The following is a 23,829-nucleotide window of genomic DNA, read 5'->3' on the forward strand; positions in this document are numbered from 1 at the left end:
ATTCCATTGTGGAGTAATCATATTCACCATACCTCACTTTGAAGGAACTAGTATCATAAGGTGGGTCTAGCAACAATGAATGACATTAAAGAATCGTATACGAGTCATTAGCCTCATGGAATTATCATATCATAGCATTAGGGTCTTTAGGCTTAGACTCATCATCACCATTATCATATTCGTGACATATCTCTTATCTTCACCTCATAAGGAGCTTTTTATCAACGTAGACTCATAGTTCATGGAATATAAGAAAGTCATGGAGAGATAGGGGAACTCATGTCATAGGGATCATACCTTAAAAAAGAAGGGACCAACCTTACATACCTTGTGTCTCTTAAACTCTATCGTCTAATTGCATGCCTCTCTAACTTGCGATTCTACCTTCAAGGGAATTCGTACTAAGATTAGATAATTGATAATATAAGTATGCTTGAACTAAAGCTAATGAAAATTGGGCAGCATCTCCTTAGTTTCTATAACTTTCTCCATATCATACAACAACTCCCAAACATTTATAAGAACATTTATAATCTCATAATCCACAATCTTCGTCAACCATACATTATTCAATTCTCCTACTCCCATTTCAAGGGCATCCATAACCATGGTCACAATACAATATTGCATTCATCCTCCTATTATGTTTCTCCCATGTCTTTAATATCATTTATAACAAGATTTGATTCATAATACATCAAGAGTCATGATTCATGTCAACTACTATTTAAGAATACCATTATTTCCATATTTGAGCTCTATATTCTATTTTCTTCCATAATCCAAGTCTTTCAACCCCTCAATACTCTCAATAATAGGAAATAAACATAAAACTCACCTTAAGCACTTGGGAACAAGCCTTGAGTCACTCTACTCCATTAGAATGAAATCTTCCACTTGCATGCCAAAGAAATTCTTACTCTCCACAAACCCTAATAGGCTTCCTAGTATATGAATCTCTTAAATCTTGGCTTTTGATCTTGATTTCTTAGTATAGATTGTTGTAGAAATAGAGAGAGGGTTCTAGAGAGATATAGAGTCTATTTTGGGGAGAAAAAATGAATTAAAACATGGGAGCTTATATTTATAACTAGGGCTGGAAACTTCCAGATCCGCGGGTCGACGAGCAGGGTCGACGGCTCGTCGACGTGTCGACGGTCTGTCGACATGCGCCTTCGATTATCCGCCAGAGATGTCTGATTGCAGAACCTCGTCGACATGTTGACGGTCCGTCCCTTGGGTCGTCGACGTTGACTGGTTTCAGCAGTTTTCTGAACTGCTTCGATTTTCTCCGATTCGATTCGTTTCACTTCTAAGTCCCTCGTAATGTCAAGAATACATGCTTATACTCCTATACACATACAAGGTAAAATATCTCGCGACCAAAGCTCTGGTGCGGACTACCGTACCGAAGGTGTAGACCACCAATAAGCCAAAATCTCCTTGCAATAAAATGGATTTGGTAAAAACATGATAAGAATAAATGAAAATGTCATGGTGAAGTTCAATTAAAAAGAAGGAACTGTTGAACTGTTCTGGTCTTGTCTGTTCATGTGGTCTTGAGACTTTGTGAGTTGTAAGTGAGGTGTTGTGCAGGTCCCTCTTCGCTTTCCCTTGCCTTTTCTCTTGAATTATTGTTAGCTTACTGAGTATGATTTTAAGTGGAGTAAATGTGATAAGTCCAGCTTAACTTTAAAAAGAAAAAGGATAAGGGAGGTGAAACAGTCTATGTGTAACATAGTTGAACATGGTTGATTTGTTGGTAGTGTGTGCTTATGATTACAGTTAAACATCCCTATTTTGCTAGTCAGTCACGAATTGCCTTATTTTTGAAGTGTGGTATGTTGTCAAAGTCTTATTTGGACTATAGGAATTTGATTAGTTGTTTCTAGGTACTGCTTCTGATGTGCTCTTTCTTTTTTTTCTAGAAAATGAATGAATAGAGGAAGATTTAGATAAAAATATGAATCTGTTGTGCTGAATCTCTGAGTATAACAGTGGGGCGTCCCATTGCTCCTTTCCTCTTATACACCTAGAATAGAGTAAGGCAAGATAAGCTAATTGTTTGTTTGTTGTCTAATAATAGAACAAAGGTGTAGTAGGATCATGCCTTAGGTCTATAGTTTGCTTGTTTGTTCATAGTTGCGACTGTGTTTGTGTCATCACCTAGTTTAGGTTATGTATGATCACCTATGACTTGTGACAAGTGTGCGCTAAGTGTCCATGATTCATAGCAGAAATCCCAGAAACTATTGTGAACATGGTACCTAAATGTGAATCCTGTTTCCTTTTGATCTGCTTAAGTTTGTTTATCTTGTTGGAATTTGTTTGCTTGTGCATATGGTGTTCACAACTTGTCTTGATAGTCTATACCGTAAGTTCTTCACCTAGAAGTGGTTTACCTCCTTAAATGTGCAGAATCTGATGGGAAAGGAAAAGAAAAATAGGAGAAGTAATAGAGACCACAAGATCAGGTCTTCATTTAAGGCTAACTATAATTGGTGTAGTTGTTAAATGGTTAGTGGACCAACTATCAACCTTGCCACCTAGTCATATTAAAACTAAAGAGGATATAAAATACAGATTGAAATGAGAGTGCTGTCTAAGGGAGAGGTCTGTTCTCTTGTTTGTGATTCCTTTTGTTGACATTGCCCTTATTAGTTGGTCTTACCTTAGAAATGAAGTAATCTGTTATGGAAAGTAAGGGACTGATATATCATGCTCCTGTATCTGTGTTGTCTTCACCCATATATGAGTCTTAATTTGGTAAAAGATCATGAATGTTCACAGTTTATGAGTCTAGTGTTAAAAGAAGAATGAAAAGAAGTAACTTGACTTTGATTTGTTTAGGTCCTGAGCAAATTCAGAGACTAAGGCTTCACTTTGTGATATGAATATTCTCTTTGTTTTCCTATGTGTATAAGTAACTGATGTAGTAATTGTAATCTCCTTGTTTACAAACTGCATAGGTTTTAAAAATAGGCACAGATAGAAAAGAAAAGGTCTCCTGATAATAATCCAAGTAAAAGGAGTATGAAGAAATGGCATAGAGGAAAGCAGTATTTGGGAACTAAAAAAGGAAAAAATAATTTTTCTATTGATTTGTAAACTGCCCAATGTCATTTAGTGTGTGATTGAAAAAGGGGGTAATAAAAGGTCATGACTGCATGATTTGAGGTTGGAGACCACTTGACTAGATGGGGAGAGTCTTTTAAAGACACCTTAGGAGAGCATTGAGAAAGGGTCAAGCATTCCTTGACCCATAGTATCTTTTCTACCAAATAAGAGGTTGTCATGGCATCCCTCTCAAGTCTATGGGGTATAGCCTCTCACCCTTTTGCACTTTTGGGATCATCTTGTCATACTGTTAAGTTTGTTGAGTCTTAAAAAAGATAGGATTGCTTATACATCTGTAATGGGCTGTTGGAACTGATTTGGCTTGTCTGCCTCAACATGCCTTAAGGAGATGTTTGGATTAGTTAGAAACTGTAATAAAACTGGAAAAGAAAGCGATTTTTTTTTTGTGACACTGCCTATTTTTGATAAATAAAAATGGAGGAAACCTTCCTCTTTGTGGAAAGAACCTAATGGCACATGACACAACTTTTAGCAACCAGGTTTATGATTTGGATCCTATGTAGATTCTGTATGTATATTTGTGATTTCAATCTGTGTTTTGAAAAATGGTATGTTTCTCCCCTTTCACTCTAAGTCTTAATAAGTGGTTTTTTAAAAGGTAAGAAGGTCCATGGTACTGTTTTTAGTCAGGATAGCAATGCAAGTTGGTGGGGAGGGGTATATCTGACCCCTCTTTTCTCTATGATTCTTTAAACAATAAACCATGAATTCTTTCCATTTCTTTCTCTAAACTAAGTCATAAGTACATTAATACAGAGGATCAGCAATAGATAAAGTTGGTCCTACTATAGACAAGTTTAAATGAAGTTGTTTTCCTCCAGGGCAACATACAAAATTGGAAACATATGATACTTAGTCAAGTTTTACAGAAAGGATGAAGATTTAAAATAATGTCATGGCTAAGATTAAGTGCATCCTTTGAGTTAATTTAAACTTTCCTGCAAATAAGATAGGATTGAGAGAAAAGGTTAGAACATCTAGAATAAAAGAATATAGGATCCCTAGGCATTTTGAGACTGTGCCCTGCCTACTTGCTTAACTCATCTAAAAGGGTGTAACTGATTAAGCTTAGGATTTATATACTCCATATGAGAACTTAGTATCTTAAAAGGTCCTGGACAGTTGGTTCTATAGACAATCCTAACTTGGTCTCTACTGTTGCTTGTGTCTTGAATTGAATTATGTGAGAAAATAATATGGCATCACACCAATAGAGAAATCACTTAGATTTTGTGTGATGCCATATCTTGAAATCACTTAGATTTGGAATATAATGTCTTGAAGATAACCAAGTATTCACTTGAAATGTTCATAAACTGTTTAGAAACCATTTGAGAGTTAGGTTTATATAGCTACAGGTATACCTTATGTATGCTAAATCTGTTATGATGACACTGTACTTAGAGAATGATTTCCCTTTATGTTCTTATACTTTGTCACATCTGCTTGATCCCATGTTGTTTAGAACTGCATTTTGACTGACCTGTTGTGATTTGTTTGGTTAAAGTTAAGTTTAGGCCATGTTGTGCCCATAAAAATTACTTCCATTTTATGCCTAAGTCATGTTTTTCTTTACTGGTCTCATTTAGACTTTTAGGCTGATAGCTATTCCATACACATATATATGAGGTATATCTTATTTACTCTAAGCCATGTGTGGGTGCATGTGAATCTGTGTCTTCCCTGTTTGTGGTTTGAGAGGCATGTTAGGTAAAAGGGGGGTCTAGTTTGAACCCTTCCCTGGAGACCAGCCATGCCGGAGGTTCATGAAACCTCTTGGAACTTGTGCGGCATCAGGATTAAAAGGGGGGTGATGACTTGGCCTCCCACCACCTAGTTTGGGATGTTTGAGTTTGAGGACAAGGAACACATATGCTTCACATGGTCTCTTGAGTAAATATGATATATTATGTATATATGTTGTATATTCATGCATAGAATAGGATTTATAAAACAATAGTATACTCTGTATATTATGTGTGCATATCAAATGTATGATAGGGACAGAAAAATATAAACTAACAGGGGTCTTTTGTTTTTCCCCTCTCTACTGCATGGCCACTCGGGCCGAGGTCCAGCCACCTTGTTGGGCTAGAAGCCCAATAAGGAAAATTTCCTTCAAACATTTTTGAGTCCAAAAGGAAGAAAGGGAAGCTAATATATTGACGACCCAATCATGGGTAAAAGTGATATGAAGGCCAAGCCATTGGTGAAAATGGTTGGGGTTTGGTACACCATATTTTATTCAATTTCATCGTATTTCTGTTATATTTGGTTTGCTAGTATTGTGTCTGTTATTTGTAAATCCACAAATTTATTGGAACCTTTATTATGAATTAGGCATCTTAGGCAAACGGTTCATGTGTCGTTTAGTTTGACTCTAGCACCTGAAATTTTTTAAATTTTGAGAACGAGTACTGATTTTGAAAATTTAAAAATGGGAGGCAATTGCTACAATTTTAATAAATAAGAAACTAGAAAAGATTTTAGAAATGCGAAAAAATGGTATAGATAACTCGTGTAAAATTTAGAGGGTAAATAGATTAGGCAAAGGGCTTTCCTTCTTAAAACAATTTGAAAGCATATCTTTTCTGGTTTTAGGTTTTTGGTAAAAAGCTTCGATATTTTGGGCTGTAGTCCACTTGACTTTTCTCAAGAAAAATGAGTATTCATTAAACTGTCTTGGGTTAGAACCCACTCGGTCTGGTATTTGGAAACAAAATAGTGAAAGGTCTCTTTTGGACTAAAACCCCCGCCTGATTTTGTATAAACCTGTGGTCAAATAAACTTGGCTAAGGCCTACGTTTTTAAATAGTTAGAAATAGGGAGTGTTTGGGCCAATAAGTCCATACAACTTGGTTATTTTTTAAAAGAACCCAAATAAAGTTACTTCTTTGTAATAAGACCCACCGGGCCCTTTTTCTAAAAAACCCGGTCAATAGTTTTGGGGCTAAGGACCACGATTTCATTAAATAAACAAGGCATTTTGATAAAACAGAACTGATTTTGAAATAAAGCTCTTATTTCTTAAGTAAAATTAGGACTTTGTTATAAAATAGACATATGTATGTAAGTATGTTTAATTTTATGAGAGACTCTTTGACCATGGGTACAATTCATCTTTTTCCTAAAAAAAAAACAATCGCGCGAAACATGCTAAGAGTTCTTTTCCTTGAAAATCAAAACAATCCAAATTACGCTTAAATTATAAATTTAGGTAAGGATATTCTGAAAGCATACTAGACGGATTAACCCGGTCCACGTGTGAGTAAAGCATGGATAAAACTTGGTTACCCAAATCCAAAGAATAAATGGACTTTTTATCTTTTCCTATAAGAAAAACTACTATCCTTATATATAAAAGGAATTAATTATACCCGGATATCATAAATCCGAACCTAAATACCCTGCATATAAAGGGAATATATTCAACTCTTTTCAAAATGATATGCAACAGGACAAATCTTTTTGCAGAAAATAAACACTAATTAAACAGTTCATGCAAATACTCACACATTGGAACTCGAAGGTCAATCGTATAGTACGGATCCTTAATACTAGGGTGCCTAACACCTTTCCTAGGGGATCACCAGAACCCTTACCTAGAACTTTAGATTAAGAAGGATTTTTCACGGTGTATGAATAAACCCTTCAAAATTGGTTTTCCTAATTTCCTAAAAATTAGGTGGCGACTCTTTTAAAATAAAGCCCGAAAGAGCACCAACGATTTCGAAGTAGCTTTTCCGAGCGCTAACCCCGCCCGCAAAAATGCGAACCGTTACACAGATAACGATGTTCAGAGGTGTAACGACCTTACGTCATTCCGAGAGATTCAGGATGTATTCTTATCATATTCTTGCATTTCATTTATATATATATATATATATATTTATAGAGAGAGAGAGAGAGAGAGAGAGAGAGACCTACGACCCCTCAGACATTATATACTCATATATTATGTATTATATATATGTATGGGGTATGGGGAAGGTGACAACGTTATACACGCACTACCACCTGATCAACTGGTCACATGATGATGATGATGAGGATGCCCACAGGGGCCGATATGATATGATGGGATTCCCACAGAGACTTGACAAGCGTTGTATACGCATATATATATGTATAACCTTTATGCATGCATGCACAACATTTATGTATACCATTGGCCCACAGAGGTAGTTCAAACATACATGTTGCACTCATCTCATCCTATGTTCTCTTATGTCTCTTTCATATTACTTTCATGCCTTACATAATCAATATTTTGTTCGTACTGACGTCCCTTTCCTGGGAGCGCTGCGTTTCATGCCCGCAAGTTCAGGTAGATAGGTTGATGATCCGCCCCTGTAGGTTATTGTTTAGCTGATATTAGAGCACTCTTTGCAGTCTAGTTTTGGTAAGATATTTTTGATATGCATATGAGTATGGCGGGGCCCTGTCCTGAACTTGTTACGTCATATGCTTCAGTAGAGGCTTGTAGACAGTCATGGTATAGTTAGACGCGGTATGGCCGTCTCGGCCTATATTTTTACTGTATAGTATTACAGGATGGCCTTGTCGGCATGCACAATTTTTGATCAACATAGTTGTATAGTATGTTTTCTTGGGCTCATCCCTTTTTCACCAAATTTCTCATATGATTTAGCAGATTTTCATGGTGACCCCCGAGGTCCACTCTTGTGTATGGTCATGATATGAAAGCATGTTTAGCAGTGCTCGGCAGGTTAGGCCCGAGTGCCTGTCATGGCCCTCCAGTTTGGATCGTGACAGTTCTGAATGAAAGTCATGAACGAATTACGGAACTAGAGAATTTAAGTTCTACAACTATTCAAGAGCTAAGCTTAACTATATTTTTGAGGAAATTCGTAACACTGGAAAAGAACGTGGCGTTGGGAGAATCATTAACATTCCCAAATGTAGAGAGTTAGTCTCATATACCTTAACTTCCTGCTCTTGAGCATAATACAACGTTCGTCGCTTCCTTTTGACTTTAATCTATATCAATACATGTCAATGGAATCAACATTAACAACGATACTAATGTTTTGGCCATCTAGGCATTTTATCAAACACTTGGTGGACATAAAGCTCCACAACCTTCACTAATGGTGTTTTCTTCACCTAATACCCATTCCATTACTTCTAGGTGATTCTACAATCTCAATTAGATGTAATTAACACCATTTCTCATCACTCATATGATTATAATAATCCTAAGTCAACAATCTAAAACCCTGTCATAGTTCATATGATTCTCTTTATCAAACCCATTAACTCATATCTCATGAACTTATAGTCTACTAGTTTTTCGTACATGATCGCGTAATATAATATCAATGTTATTATGTTATTATAAATTAATTATACATGAAAGAATAAAGTACAAATTTTTAAGTAATATCTATCTATATCTATATCTGAGAGGCATTCTGAGTATACTATTTCCTATTTCCATAAATAAAATCTTCTTTCATGCCTCACACAAATAAATATCTCTAACAATCATGACTTTTTCATATGCCAAGTATCTATAGATTGTGTTTCGGATAGCTATCGAAAAGTAGTACTTATACAACGCCTCCTTTACAGGTACCTTTTACATTGCAATTCAACATCCAAAATTCCACATGCACTGTTTTCTCCCATAATAAAACATTTTCTTTCTTCATATATCCATAAGGAAGCGTGTTATGATATATTCTATCTTGATTCTTGTTGTGCAGTTTATTTGATTCGTAATTTTGATGTTATCTTTTAGTTCCCAAACTTCCTATCCTTTATTGATTTGTTTTTTGGTCTCCATACTATTAAGAGAAGATATCAAAAGAAATATAATGAAAAGTAGAAGAGTAAAAACATGTTAGAAAATATTAGTGCAACGTACCCTTAAACTTGGAGTTTCAAGTATACGTTATTAATCTCTTAAAAGAAATCAAGCACAGGTAAATATTGCACGCAAGCGAATGCCAATTTCCTTATTTTCCATTGGTGAGATTAGAACAGTACTTGCCGACCGACCCGTAACATCATCTAAGGACAAGAAGTAATATAAATGGGAATAGGAATACGTCTTTTAATAACGCTTCCCATTCGCCACCTTCGGTAAATGGCATGACTGACTTTTCTATAATTCTTTGACATCCTTGGCAGAGTTGCGACATTAGTTACATATTTGACCCATGAAAGTAATAAAACAACTCTTCGTGAAACTTTGCAGCTTTTAGAAGTTTTGTCAAATTAATAATTACGATATTCATTTAAGTAATAAAGCATCTCTTTGGAAACTTTGTGGTTATTACAAGTTTTCTAAGATGAATAATTATTAAGTAAGGGCATTTTCGTAATTTAAATCTTGTCACGATCCAACCGGAGGGCCATGACGGGCACCCGGTGCTAACCCACCAGGGCACCTCTTATCGTACATTCACATTCACATCTAGGTGGACCACATGGCTTACTCATAATTTCCATACATTAATAGTACTAATCTCATTGGGCAACAACACATTTATATCATCATCAACAGGAACGCCCATATCCAAATACATGAGCCGACGAGGCTATCAAAATAATATACAAAATAGGCTACAAGACATCTAACCATACACAACTGTCTACGAGCCTCTAAGAAGAGTAGGTAACGTCATATAGGCGGGACAGGACCCCGCCAAGCCCATATGTATGCACACAAAAGAATAATACCCAAAAGCTATAGCTCCGGATGAAATAGAGCTCCTCTGTGTAGTCCCTGATAGGGGTGTTCATGGTTCGGTTTTGGTCGGTTATTGAGTAAAACCATAACCAAACCAATTTAGTCAGTTTTTAAATGTCTAAAACCATAACCAAACCAAATAAAATAATAACCACCGGTTTGGTTGGATTTCTCGGTTTATGACTAGCAGCGATGAGACTTATCAGTAAAACATTAAAAAGTTGAAAAAGACATGTCTTTTTTTTTTGTTCAAACGATAACTTTTATTTATCGTTTAAGGTGGAACATACATCATAGAAATATTTTCACTATTAGTGATAGTGTCATACTCAAGTTACCCAAAGTTGCTAAACTATTACATGTAGAGCTAAAAACTAACTAAGTAGTGGTTGCACCATTTTTGTCATCTTAATACACATACCTGGAAATAAAGTAGAGCATAGGAGCTTTTAGTTGTTGTTACAAACATACATATTAATTAAACATAAAGACTACCTAAAATAAAAATAAAAATATATGAAATAAAAAAACTTTGTGTAATGATCCCAAACTTTGGGCAATACTTGCATTTTGTCCTCAATTCTCCCATTTTATTAAAAACACTTTGTGTAATGATCCCAAAATTCAGATGTTTTTCTATCATTATCCCCAGGGCTAGGGTCTCGACTACAAAGAGTTGTTCTTTTCTGCCTTTTAGGAGGATTACCCACGGAAGAAGTATTAGGGCATTACCATGTGCTTGAGTTACAGCAAATGCTAATGTTACTGAAGTATCTTCTATAAGAACCTCCAAATCTACAACCTCTGTCCTTTCCACATGAAAATATTAGAAGTTTAGGACCCATTCAGACAAGAAAAAAGAAAGGTATAAATTCGGGAAAAAAAAGAAGAAACAACCTAAAATCAAATGGCTGACAAAGAAAGGCTAAAAATTTAAGTTAAAGACATTAGACTCTAACGTGAGCTTCTGTTAGTAGGTTTACACTTAACACTTAAAGAGTTAAAAGACTTAAAGACACGGGTTTGGACATATTCTTAAAAACATGGGCTTTAAACAATCATGTGAAATAAGTAGACCAAAAATCAAATTAATGATTAAAAGGTATAAAATATTTATAATTATTTATGAAAAACTAATATTATACATATAAATAATTATAAAATTTATGTATATAATTTATCGGTTTGGTTCGGTTATTCGGTTATTTTTTAATATAACCATAACCAAACCAAATATTATCGGTTTTTAAAATTTAAAACCAAACCAAACCAAACCAAATGTCGGTTTGGTTTTGGTTTTAACCAAAACCGTGACCAGCCCTAGTCCCTGAATAAGAAACCTATGGATCAAGCCCGTCTCCCTGTCCACCTGCGGGCATGACGCAGCGTCCACAACCAAAAGGAAGTCAGTACGAATAATGTACTGAGTATGTAAAGCATAATCAACATCATAGTAGGAGCATAAGAGACAACATAAGAAATAACATAGGATGGGAGAATCAGGAGGTAATAGAGCCATCTGTACCTCTATTGGCCATTATCATATTTACTTACTTGTCTTTCATAGGGACCTTCAATTTCTAATGCTTGCTCATGACTATATACCGCACCTGACCACAAAGGTTCGGTGATTCACATACTCAGCCATAACAAGGCTCGGTGATTATACATACCTGGCCCTACCAAGGCTTAGTGTTGTCCGTACCCAACTGCAGAGGTGCGAGCGCGATAGGTATCATACCCGGCCATATAAGCTCGGTGTTACATAATAGTCATACATACTTAGACACGTATACATAAAAGTTCATAAGTATCATCAACATCATTGCCATCAACGTTTTCGTTACGTCTATCCTTAGAGGATCAACTATCATATAAAGGAAGTACTAGTATCATGAAAGTATCGAGAATCGTGAGCTTTGGTAATCTTAGAGGTAGAGTCATTTGGAATAAATTATGGAACTCATGAAAGGATATATATATATATATATATATATATATATATATATATATATATATATATAGCAAGGGAACTATGCCTTAATGAAAGAAGGGTTAGCCTTACATACCTCTTTGTCTTCTTAACTACTTAACGTTCACCATCGTAGCTTGAACAATCTACAGTTAGAAGGATTCATACCATGGTTAAGCCTTAACAATACTCTTAAATTCAAACTAGAATAATTCATGATCTAATGAAAATTGGGCAACATTTCCCCTATTTCGTTAACTTCCACCATATTATAAAACAACTCCCAAACATCCATAATACACCACCACAATATCATAATCAAGTAATCACATTCCATTAAGCCTTCAAATTCATCCTTATGTTCAACTTATACCAACAACCTCACACCCATTTTAACACATTTTCATACAATGCTTCCTTACCACCATTACTACCTTCCATAACAAGATTATACCCATATTATGCTAAGAATCATGACTCAAGTTAGCTTATTACTCAAAAACATCATAAAAGTTACATTTAGCCCTCATTTTCTACTTTCTTCTTCTACCCAAGTTCTTCAACAACCAAGCATCCATAATAACATGAAATAAGCATGAAAACTAACCTTTTATCTCATGGGAGTGAGCTTTGGAGCAGCTATCAACTTATGTGAAAACCGTAGCCTCAATACCCAAGAATCTCTTATAGTCTACTAACCCTAGGAAGCCTTCTAACACATGAACACTTTGATTCTTGCCTCTTGATCTTTGTTTTCTCTTGGGTTGGAGTGAAATACGCTTGGAGAAGGGTTTGGAGCTCTCAAGACTTGTGGAAAATGAAAAATGAAATAAATGAACAAAGGCCATCTATTTATACAAAAAACTAAAAATCTGCCCGATGGACTTATACGGAGCACTTAAATGGTCCGTATAATATTATACGGTCCGTATAAGTGGACCGTATAACACCATCATGGGAAAGTCCCTTTCTGAAATAGGGCAAGTTATACAGACCCCCTTATACAGACCGCATAAAGTTATACGGACCGTATAATTGGTCGTATAACACCTCCAAGAAAATGACCCTTTCTGTGAAGGTCATGTTATACGGACCCTCCTTATACGGACCTTATAAGTGGTCGTATAACTCCCAGTTATGCGAAACTTTCTCTCGTTGATTCGTTTGACTTCCAATCCTCGTGGGACCTTCTTGGCACTTACATAATACTTCATTAACCATACAATAGGCCCTATAGCAGCCCCTCAAGACATCACAAAAATAAATATTAGCTCGATCATAGCGAAAACCTTTCCGAACACGACTTATATTTCACTTCCTTCAACGAACTAAATTTCACATATTCGTACAACTTCAAAATCTTATGATATGCACCTTAAGTTATCTAATACTTCCCTTAATCTCGCAAGGATTTCATAATCACCTTAAGCTCACATTAGCCTATCCACAAGGCAACAAATCAGAATTTTTCGAGTTGTAACAACTTTCCAGTTAGGGGTTTCCTGCTTTTAATATAATATAGATAATCACCAATACAAGGTTATAATCAATTGAAGTAGGAAAGTCTTACCTTTTGACATTCAAGTCTCTTGAATTCGGATTCTAGGGTTCTTTTGTCCAAGAAGAAGATTCAATCGATAATCTACGGAACAGATGAGGATTCTAGCGTTAATCTTTGTTAGAGTGATGTAATAATCAATGGAGTTTGAGTAGGAACTCACTTTGGACGCTTTGTGGAAGCCATAGGGTGTTTTCTCTCCAAAATGACGGTTTAGAATGAAGTGGGAAAAGTTTTAAAAAGTTAGGCTTTTATAAAATTCGAGAAAAATCGCTTCAGGCATAAAATGGCCTGGCGTGGCGCATGGGGCGCCAAGGCCCGTGTCGCGCATGGTTTATTTTTCAACGGTGTCAAAATTTTGAGTTTCTTGGAAGTTTGGCCTGCCGCGCCGCGCCGTGCGGGGCGCTAGGCCATTCTGGCAGCGTTCGGTAAAATGGGCATAACCCCTAACATGGAGCTCCGTTTGGGCTCCATAATATATCATTGGAAAGGTATTTCAGGTTTTAAGTTTTCTCAAATTCCCAACAGATTTTCATGAAATAAGGCTGGAAGAAAGACCTATCGAAAATTTAATCGATTCTATCAAACCTTGTGTACCTCATTATCCATCTTGATTCCAACACAACTATTTCCACCCAAACTCATCCCGATAGGACTTTACATGTCTAAAATGTCACATTAATACTCATTTAACACATCCACACCTAATCCGAATTTTTCGAGTGTTACACCCAAAGCATGGGGCGTAAGTCACATGGGTATTTAATTTTTAGTATTTCATAAAATAGTATAATTACAATAAATATTTTTAAATAGATAAATTTGCATAAAAAATGAAAAAAACTATAAATAAGTGAAAAATATATATGGGTGCGCTCCATTAACACAAAAAACTAATTAAAATAATTTATTATACACTACTTACGAGCACAAGTGACTTTCGATATTTTTTGAGATAGTAGAAGAAAAGATAATGAATTGGGAAAGAACATAAATTAGGGCATCTAGCAAAGGGTCTCGACTTTTATTTTAAATGGTTCAGTTCCTTTTTAAAACATTTGAGTAATTAGAAGCTGACTTTTGAGAATTTGGGCATTATATTAAGTTTTAATTTTAAAAAAAATTCTGGGCTTACGTCCCAACACAAAAAACTCGTCTCACACGTCCAAGTGTTTGTATGAAGTTTGGGCAAGTGATAGCTCCAGCTGTCTGTATGAAGTTTGGGCATACGTCTTTTGAGACTTTCGCCTCCCACCATCGCCTCGGGGCGTTTTTGGTGCGCCCCACCCCAGGGCTCGCCCTGAAAATGCCTTTTAAAACATTGATAGTGCTACGACTCTGTTTGAACATATTTTGAAATCAGCTTGATTTAAAGTTGAAGTTTTATTTGGACATTCAATTTGTATTTCTTAAATTGTATTTTTTCCCCATAAATGTGTAAACCCCACAAGTTGTAAGAACTATCACAGAAACCATGATTTTTATAGTGAAGTGTTGGTATATAAGAATGTTGTTATAGAGAGGTTTGACTGATTTAAATAGTTGATGATCAAAAAAACAAAAAAAAATCTAACCGCTTCAAAATTAATTTTAGATTCACGAGTTACTATTCCTTTTTCCAGTAACAATTTAAATTTATCTATTAACTCGATTATTTAATTTTTCATTTTTTTTAATAAATTTAGCAGCTAACCGAACTGTTTTGTAGAAGTTACTGTTCTTTTTTCTAGAATGCCTTGTCACGTTTTTTTATTATATTGTGCAATGGTTGTTTTTTTCACTTCCGTTATTTCCTTTTCTGTCATGCTTTAATATGCTTTCTCTTGAGCCGAGGGTCTATCAGAAACAGTCTCTCGACCTCCCAAGATAGGAGTAAGGTTTTCGTAAACTCTATCATTCCAAGTGGGATTACAGTGGGTATGTCGTTTTTCTTTAGTTTAAACTAAGTTTGACAAAGTCTAACTTCAAATATGTAAATTTGAAATTTGCATAAATTCATGTCTTAGACATTTATGTTTAAAGTTAATCTTAAACATCTCCGACTTCAAATATGTCTGTATGAAGTTTGGCAAGTGATATCTATAGTAACTCTGTTATTTGATTGCATCTTTTTCAAAATAGACAGGAGATAGGAACTGTTAAGATTGTTAACTGCGTCTTTGAGAGCATAATAAAATCTTCCAAAGCAAACCTTTGATAAAGTGAAAAATAAATTATTCACAATAGATAAGCTTTTGGTACATGGATTGTTTTTGTAGTTGCAAACAAAACAACATTAAAAATATCAAATATAATATTACAATCGCAAACAGATCACTACATTGTGAACATAAAGATCTTCAGCATTTTTGTAGAGATTATATGTGAATTGCTGTACAAATTGAAACAAAATTCTGATCCTATAAACTTTGATATTCAAATCAAGATATGAATGAATTTACATCATAGACATTGTTGTAATCTCAAATCTCTGTTACCAGTTCCAGGCAAAAACCATCTAAAGTGGTTTGCAAAATATCTCAAACTTTAGCTCTTTAAATAAGCGGCAAGTCTTTTTTTTTTTTTTTTACTCTCGCCCCCAATTAGATTGGCTGCTTGAAAGGAGGAGCAAGAAGGGTTGAGTCATCACTCACTTGGAGTTCCATGTTCACTGCTGTTGAATTCTTGAGTTGGCAGAATCATTTTCCTGAACTTCATCATATCAGCATTATACATACCAGTATCATAGGCTGAAGTGGCCGAAGTACTTGAGGCAGCAAAGCTAGGTGTCTTGCCAGGTTTTGCATTATCGTTCAAGTCCTCCAAAGATAAATTGCCTTCCAAGGCACGTACAATCTGTTTAAAATAATATTTATAATTGAAACTAGTTATACTTTGAAAATAAGGAATGCTATATGCTACAACATGTTAGTGTTATAAGTTAATTCTAATTCTAAAGAGGCAATCATACCTGACTCATTTTTGGACGTCTTTTAGCAGAATGGCGGATGCTAGCAGCACCACAAGCTATCATGCGATGTAGCTCATCTGTATCATAGTTCCCTTCAAGACGCGCGTCCACCAATTCGTCATATATTCCTTCTTCCAGTGCTCTTGTAAGAAGGGGCCTAGCCTATAGACATTCATACATAATATATTAGATCAATATATAAAGCAAAAGTTAAAGAGTCTAAGCATATATTTAATATCTTGGCGCAATCAAATTATAATGCACGAGACTTGTGAACTGAGATCTAGAACATACCCAGTCTACTAAACTGTCCTCCATCATATTGCTAGGATCAACAGGTCGTTTCCCGGTAATGAGTTCCAACAACATGACTCCATATGAAAACACGTCTGATTTCTCTGTTAGCTTGCCACTCGATGCATATTCAGGGGCTAAGTACCTGCAGTTTTTTACAAAGTAATTTTGTTGCTTAGAGACTTATCATGTAGCCAACTTTATATACATCTGAAGTATTCTCTGGATGCTAAAAGGAATAGATTAAGTAATTGCTTCTGATTGTTCAGTTTCGGAATAGATGTTTTATATGACTATTTTGACAATAAATAAAGTCTGAAAAAATCGTTATGCTTGACTTACCCGAATGTTCCCATAACACGAGTTGATACATGAGTATTGTTATCAGAAGTAAGCTTAGCCAATCCAAAATCTGCCACCTGATAAACCGAATATATTCCTTTAAATCTCAGGTCAATGTGATGGTTAAAAAAAAAAAAAACATGAGGTTTTAACTTAAAACTTATTCTTCATATTTGCATTGACATATGTAGTGAAAAATTAAAAAACATGATTGTGAAAGTTTATTCAAAAATTAAATGTGGCTCATTGAATTACCAAGGCTTCATAATTAAGGTCTAGTAGAATGTTTGCAGCCTTGATGTCGCGGTGGATAATTCTATGTTGGCCTGCATGTATAAAGCGAGAAATGAGAGAGAGAAAGAAAGGAGAGAGAGGGATGAAAATGTGTATTAGAATGTTCATACAATCTTCATGGAGGTAAGCCAGTCCTTTGGCTGATCCCAAAGCAATTTTAAGCCTGGTCTCCCAGTCCATGACAGGTTGACCTTTCCCTGCAACAATGGATTTGATTTCACCCTCATCAAGACTAAAATTAAATAATATATTGAATCGATTTTTCATAATGAATTGATCTGCTCACAACTTCTAATAAGGAATTCGAGAATCAAGTAGGAAAGGGATACTCTGATTTCACAAACATAATTTTAAAAGAAGTGAGTAATGAATAGGAAAGAATATACCATGAAGGTGGAACTCCAAGGTTTTGTTGTCAACATATTCATAGACCAACATGCGTTGTCCATTAGCAATGCAATATCCAACAAGGGACACAAGATGTCGATGATGAACTCTGCTAATGATCTCAACCTCAGCCTGAAATTCTCGTTCTCCTTGTCCACTGCCTGCTTTCAAACTCTTGATGGCAACTATTCTTCCATCAGTCAAAACACCTTTATGCACGTATCCAAACCCACCTTGGCCTAACAAATTGGCCTGAGAAAATCCATCGGTGGCCTTAGCTAGCTCCTCATAAGTGAATTGGCTCTGGGAGAACCCACCAAGTCCACCAACATTAACGTTAGGTGACTGAGGAGGCAATGCCCCTGCTTGGCCTGAATAACCTGACCCGAATTCACTGCTTGAATTAGTTGCCTGGTGTGGAGTAGCTGCAGCCCAACCACCTTGAGTGCCCATTTCACCTTGTGGTACCTTCATAACATGATCCATAGATGCCCGTCTATTCCATTGATTGTTATTGTTGTAGTACTGTTCACCGCCTAATTTAGCCGAAACACATATAGTTGTTATTCAGAAGTAGGAATTGCAATGGAGCAAGACAGGGCAAAGCGGGGCAAGACAAGGTGAAAATGATCAAAATTTATGGGCAGAATACCTAAAGACCCCTCTAAACTTGACACGAATGGTTAGTTGCACACCTAAACTATCAGTAGTCTTAATTACCCCCTGAACTTGGCTATTCAATTATAAAGGCTATCCCAGAAAACATGCAACCAACCTTTCCTTCCCGCTTCTTCATAATTCTGCCAAGTCTAGGGGGGTACGTCTTTAAAATCTATATACATGTTGAAAATAAAGAGTAACACTAAGCAGAAAGGTTAAACTCTCGCAGGTTGAGGCTTCATCCGCCCTGCCTCATTTTCCATCCCAATTCAGAAAGGACTAGGGAGTAACCTTCTTTGTTTTTTGAGTTTCTCATATGATGAATGCAATACTACAACATTATAGTAGTAAAAATGTTATTATTCATATTCTAGATTACAACAAAACATTATTGAATACCAATGCAAAACTAAATAACAAAAGAATATGCAATAAATAGCACTTAATAATTTGAAATGAAAGGCATACCTTTAGGTCCAGGACCTATATAGTATCTCTGTTTCTTTTTCCTTCTACTACACCATACACAGAAAATGATAAAGGCAATAATCAATATGCCTCCTACAGCAAGTCCAGCTATAATAGCCACATTATTTCCTGATGAATCAGGGGGGGATGAGTTGTTGTTGTTTCCTGAGGAGGAATCAGGTGATTTTTCTGATGATCCGGGGTGCGAAGGAGGAGACAAATATGCATGAGGAGCTGGAGGTGATTCTCGTGAAGAAGCAGGATTTGGTGGAGAAAATATAGCTGATGGAGGAGAACCATTATTATTATTTTTGGGAGCATTAGGGGGTGATGGAGTATTATTGTTGGATGATGGTGGTGGAGACTGAGAAGGTGAATTATTAGACGAAGGAGGAGGCGATTGAGGGGATTGGTTATTATTATTATTATTATTATCTTTTGGCGGTGATGAAGAAGAACTGTCTGAGGGTGGTGGTGATGAAGGCGGAGGAGATTGTGGTGGTGGTGATGAATCAGGTGATGATGGAGGAGGAGATTGTGATGGCGGTGGTGATGAAGGAGGAGGAGATTGTGATGGTGGTGGCGACGACGATGAGGGAGGAGAATCATTTTTTGGTGGTGATGAATTATTATCTGAAGGTGGTGATGAAGATGAAGGGGGAGTTCCATTTGAATTATTAGGAGGGCTGTCACTGGAATCAGTATCATTGGAGGAAGCAGAACCAGGAGATGAATCCATTTTTTCACCCATGATGAACTTCCGGCCAAGATTCTATTTCAATAATATATATATATATATATATATATATATATATATATATATATATATATATATATATATATATATATATGTACACGTACCCGCCGGAAACTCAATATCTCCCTTTCACTGCTCTTCTCAACGATTCAGTGTCCCTAACATATTGCCATGAACATAAAGAAAAATGTTATATTTGTGCAAAATAACCTGTAACTGCTATATTGTTATTTGTTACATTAAAATAACATCTTAAATCAGGGGCAGTTTGGATGCTGGTTCGAGTTATGCTGGTGTTAGTAATGCAGAGATTAATTATGCATGATATAATTGGACAGAGTTTAGTTATTCACGGATTAGTTATTTCTTCTATCCTGCATAAAATAGTACATAGATTTTCTCATAACTTATTAGTTATGTAGGATTCTAAAACAAACATTGTATTTGGTGTGTTGAAGTTTGTACATAGCAAAAAAATGCTACCAAACACAATACAAGTTATGCAAGATTAATAAATGAATAAAGCACCTCCTAACCAGCAATCAAACGACCCCATTAATGTACTTCTCAGACTAGAAGTTTAACTTTAGATCATTCTTCTCTTACATTAGAGTAATGTGGTCATGGAATTGGTGATAAAGAAAATGAAACAAAGAAAGATGAAAAGAGGAAAGATTTACCTCAATGAATAACAAGAATGAATGATGCTTGTCAAATGGAACAGAGAGAGAAATGTTAACATTGTGATTTTTTCATCTTACCTGGAAAGTCTACCCCTTTCCCCAGCCCCAACCCCCCAAACAATACTTGTGTCCTAAAAAGAAGGGGCCCTCTCTCTCCTCTCTCTTATGTCAAATCTCTAGAGGTTGGCATTTAACACCTCTAATTTGAGCTAAGATCATGAGTTAGTTATTCTTCTTTCCAGAATTCTAGTTCCTCCTTGTCTTTGTGCCTTCTTGTCTAATTACCCCACAATTGTCATTGCCTTACTTTTAGGGTCTTCCTATTTTGAAAAGGTTGTTTACTAGTTTCTCTCTCAGTCATTTCAACCAGAGCAACCATATATGATGAAATTTATTCAACATATTGTTTAATTAAAAGAGGATAGAATAAAAATAGTTTTGTTTCTCATTCCCATTTTCTCCGTTTCCCCAAGTTCCTATGTAAATGTGTGACATTTGTCGCATTTAAATATCAGAAGGCATAGACTTGTTTAACTTAACGAGAGTATCACCTATGATTAAAAGAATAGATATTAGTACCTTTTAAGAGGCACCAAATTTGATAAGAATATATTCATCTGCTAAAATTTTGATAGCAAATGATACTTATTTTTAGACTATCTATGTATGTACGTAAAGCGTGTTTTTTCTAAAACTTTTTTAATTAAGGAAGAAATATTGTAAATCAAGAAATTAAATATGATAGAATTATAAATTAGATAGAACGTATTGTTACTAGAGGAGAATGACCTGTGCTCACATAGTTATAAATAAAGTATTCGTGGGAATTATTCATCTATATAAGCCACAAATTGCAAGCAATTCACTTATTCAAGATATGTGTATGATTTAGTGAAAGTGATGATCTAGTAAGTTAGAAACAAAATATATTCATTTAAGCATCTGTAAACTATACACAATAGCAACCATCGATAAAAGAGAAGACATGAGACACAACTCCAAATAACTTGCACCAAAAATTTTCAAAAAGAAAGAAAAAGCAAAGAAGGGTGCTCAAGTAGTTGTTAGAAATATTCTGCTCAACGGCCTATCATTCAAATTTTAGTGGTGTCACAACTTGTGGACTATCCAATATGTCATGGAGAACATCAACTCTTTAACTCTTTGTACATATTTGTTTTCAGTGCCCGGACATTACAATTTTGTCCCTGCAAATTATTAAAAAAGGCACACATCAAAAATAGTCAGCGTAAGTTCTTGTTATGTGTATTAACTTCACTATTTGTGCAGATTGCATATTTATATAAAGATGGTAAAATCAGATGATTTAGACAGAAAGTTAAGTAATTCGTTTAAAAGTCAACTTCCATCTTTACCTACTTGACTTGTTACTGAAACTAAAAACACCTTATGAGAGTACATATTTGCTCAAGTCTGCATATTATAACCAATTCAAGGTGAAAAATGAGTTACTCTCTTAGCAAAACTGGGATAAATTGAATCAATAATGTCGATACAAAATAAATTCATGAGGAAGTGGTATCTCTTTAGATATACAACTTATTATTTCTTTTGATAAGTCAAATGATATGTGGGGTGAAGGAGAATTTATCTCTGAACTTCTATTTATATTAACCAAAATAGCTCGATAAAAAGAGAGGGATAATAAAATTAGATGTATTGTCTTGATCACATAGTTTCCCTCTTTGGCTATACCCTCAATAGGAAGCAATCTCAAGATATCATGGATAGATTTTTTTTTTTTTTTTTTTTTGGTTGTTGTCCTGCTAAAGATCATATACTTTAGTATGTATTTTGCTTTACTAAGTAAAAAGCTCAGCAATTTATGCTTAGCTAAATTATTGCTTAGACATTGTAGCTTAAAAACGATAATGAACGTTACTTTAAGCAAATTAAAAATGATGATCCAGAGAGACGGATGACCTCTCAGACCCCGCTTTGCCATTAGCCCGGCCTCTAATATTAATAATTTGAGCGTCTCTTGCCGCATAAAAGCATGTGATAGCTGCATTTCTCTTGTTTCATCTAAAATTTACTACTCTTAACCTGAGATTTTCGATTCAATAAATCAAAGCTGAACAATAATTTATTTAAGCAAAGCCTGTCTCATATGCACAATCACATAAAATGTGGAAACCTAATCATTGGATATTATCTGTGTCTCAAACAATCACACCTAATACCTCATTAAGGGAATGAGAAACAAGAGGGAAAAGCCACATGCTATGGGAATCTAAGTCACTTATAAAAGTAGAACCCAGAAGTGACAAGAAATATTGTAAATCAAGAAATTAAATATGATACAATTATAAATTAGATAGAACGTATTGTTATACACTTTTCTGGTTGGAAAAAGCGGTGTTATCACTTTATCATAAATATCAAAAGATCAGTATATTGAAATTTTAGTTGTAGAAACTTTATTGCCAAAAAAAATTGAGTTAGATGAAAAGTTCCCAACTATTTAATGTGACAATAGGCCATATTTTACTACTATTAAGAAGCACGGTTGATGCTCCTTTTTCGTCGTCCGTTCGGACCCCCCTCCCCCTAATAAAAAATAAATAAATTTTGGGTCTCATATTAAACAGGCTCATAAAAAAAAATTGTAAAAAAAAAATGTGGGCCCCATATATATTAAACAATAATTAATATTAAAAAAAATTGTGTGCCCCATATTAAACACCATTCAGTATTAAAAAAAAAAAAAAAAAGTGAAACCCACCGCATCCAAACTCACGGGAAAAAAAAAAAAAAAAAAAAAAAAAAACTCACGGGAAAAAAAAAGTGGACCCCATATTAACAAAATCAAGCAATATTGAAAAAAAAAAGTTAATCCCATATTTAAAAAACAAACAATGTTAAAAAAAAATGTGGGCCCCATATTAAACACTATGCGTATTCATAGCAAATACTAATATAATAAAATTTTAAATACAGAGCACAAACTACAATGTTATATTAATCGTGTTTTGAACATAGTATCCCATATTGACAAAATCAAGCAATATATATATAAAAAAAAGTGCAGACTTTGTATTCTTATCAAACACCAATATAATAAAGTTTTAGATACGAAGCACAAATTACAATGTTATATCAATCGTGTTTTGAACATAGTATATATAAAAAAAAAATTTGGGCCCCATATTAAACAGGCCTATAAAAAAAAATTGTAAAAAAAAAAATGTGGGCCCCATATATATTAAACAGCAACTAATATTAGAAAAAATGTGGGCCCCATATTAAACACTATCCAATATTAAAAAATAAAATAAAAAGTGGAACCCACCACATCCAAATTCACGGGAAAAAAAAAGTGAACCCCATATTAACAAAATCAAGTAATATTAAAAAAAAAAAGTGAATCCCATATTAAAAAAACAAACAATGTTAAAAAAAAAATTGTGAGCCCCATATTAAACACCGTGCGTATTCGTAGCAAACACTAATATAATAAAATTTTAAATACGGAACACAAACTACAATATTATATTAATCGTGTTTTGAACATAGTAGTATCCCATATTGACAAAATCAAGCAATATATATATAAAAAAAAAATGAATCCCAAATTGTGGGCCCCA

The 23,829-nt window shown here is 34.9% G+C and overlaps 1 protein-coding gene across 1 annotated transcript; it reads right to left on the bottom strand.

The window, feature by feature from the left end:
• Window positions 1-15,931: 15,931 nt before the first annotated feature.
• On the bottom strand, window positions 15,932-20,371 carry LOC132624956 (proline-rich receptor-like protein kinase PERK4). The gene is made up of 9 exons (XM_060339718.1): window positions 20,219-20,371; window positions 18,782-19,696; window positions 17,653-18,189; window positions 17,377-17,463; window positions 17,228-17,298; window positions 16,973-17,049; window positions 16,631-16,775; window positions 16,337-16,498; window positions 15,932-16,221 (listed from the first exon to the last, which is right to left on the bottom strand). The coding sequence occupies exons 2-9, from the start codon at window positions 19,530-19,532 to the stop codon at window positions 16,012-16,014; spliced, it is 2,040 nt and encodes a 679-aa protein (XP_060195701.1). The 5' UTR covers window positions 19,533-19,696; window positions 20,219-20,371; the 3' UTR covers window positions 15,932-16,011.
• Between the last annotated feature and the right edge of the window lie 3,458 nt (window positions 20,372-23,829).

The sequence above is a fragment of the Lycium barbarum genome, chromosome 12 (genome assembly GCF_019175385.1).
Source record: "Lycium barbarum isolate Lr01 chromosome 12, ASM1917538v2, whole genome shotgun sequence".
Taxonomy (NCBI): domain Eukaryota; kingdom Viridiplantae; phylum Streptophyta; class Magnoliopsida; order Solanales; family Solanaceae; genus Lycium; species Lycium barbarum.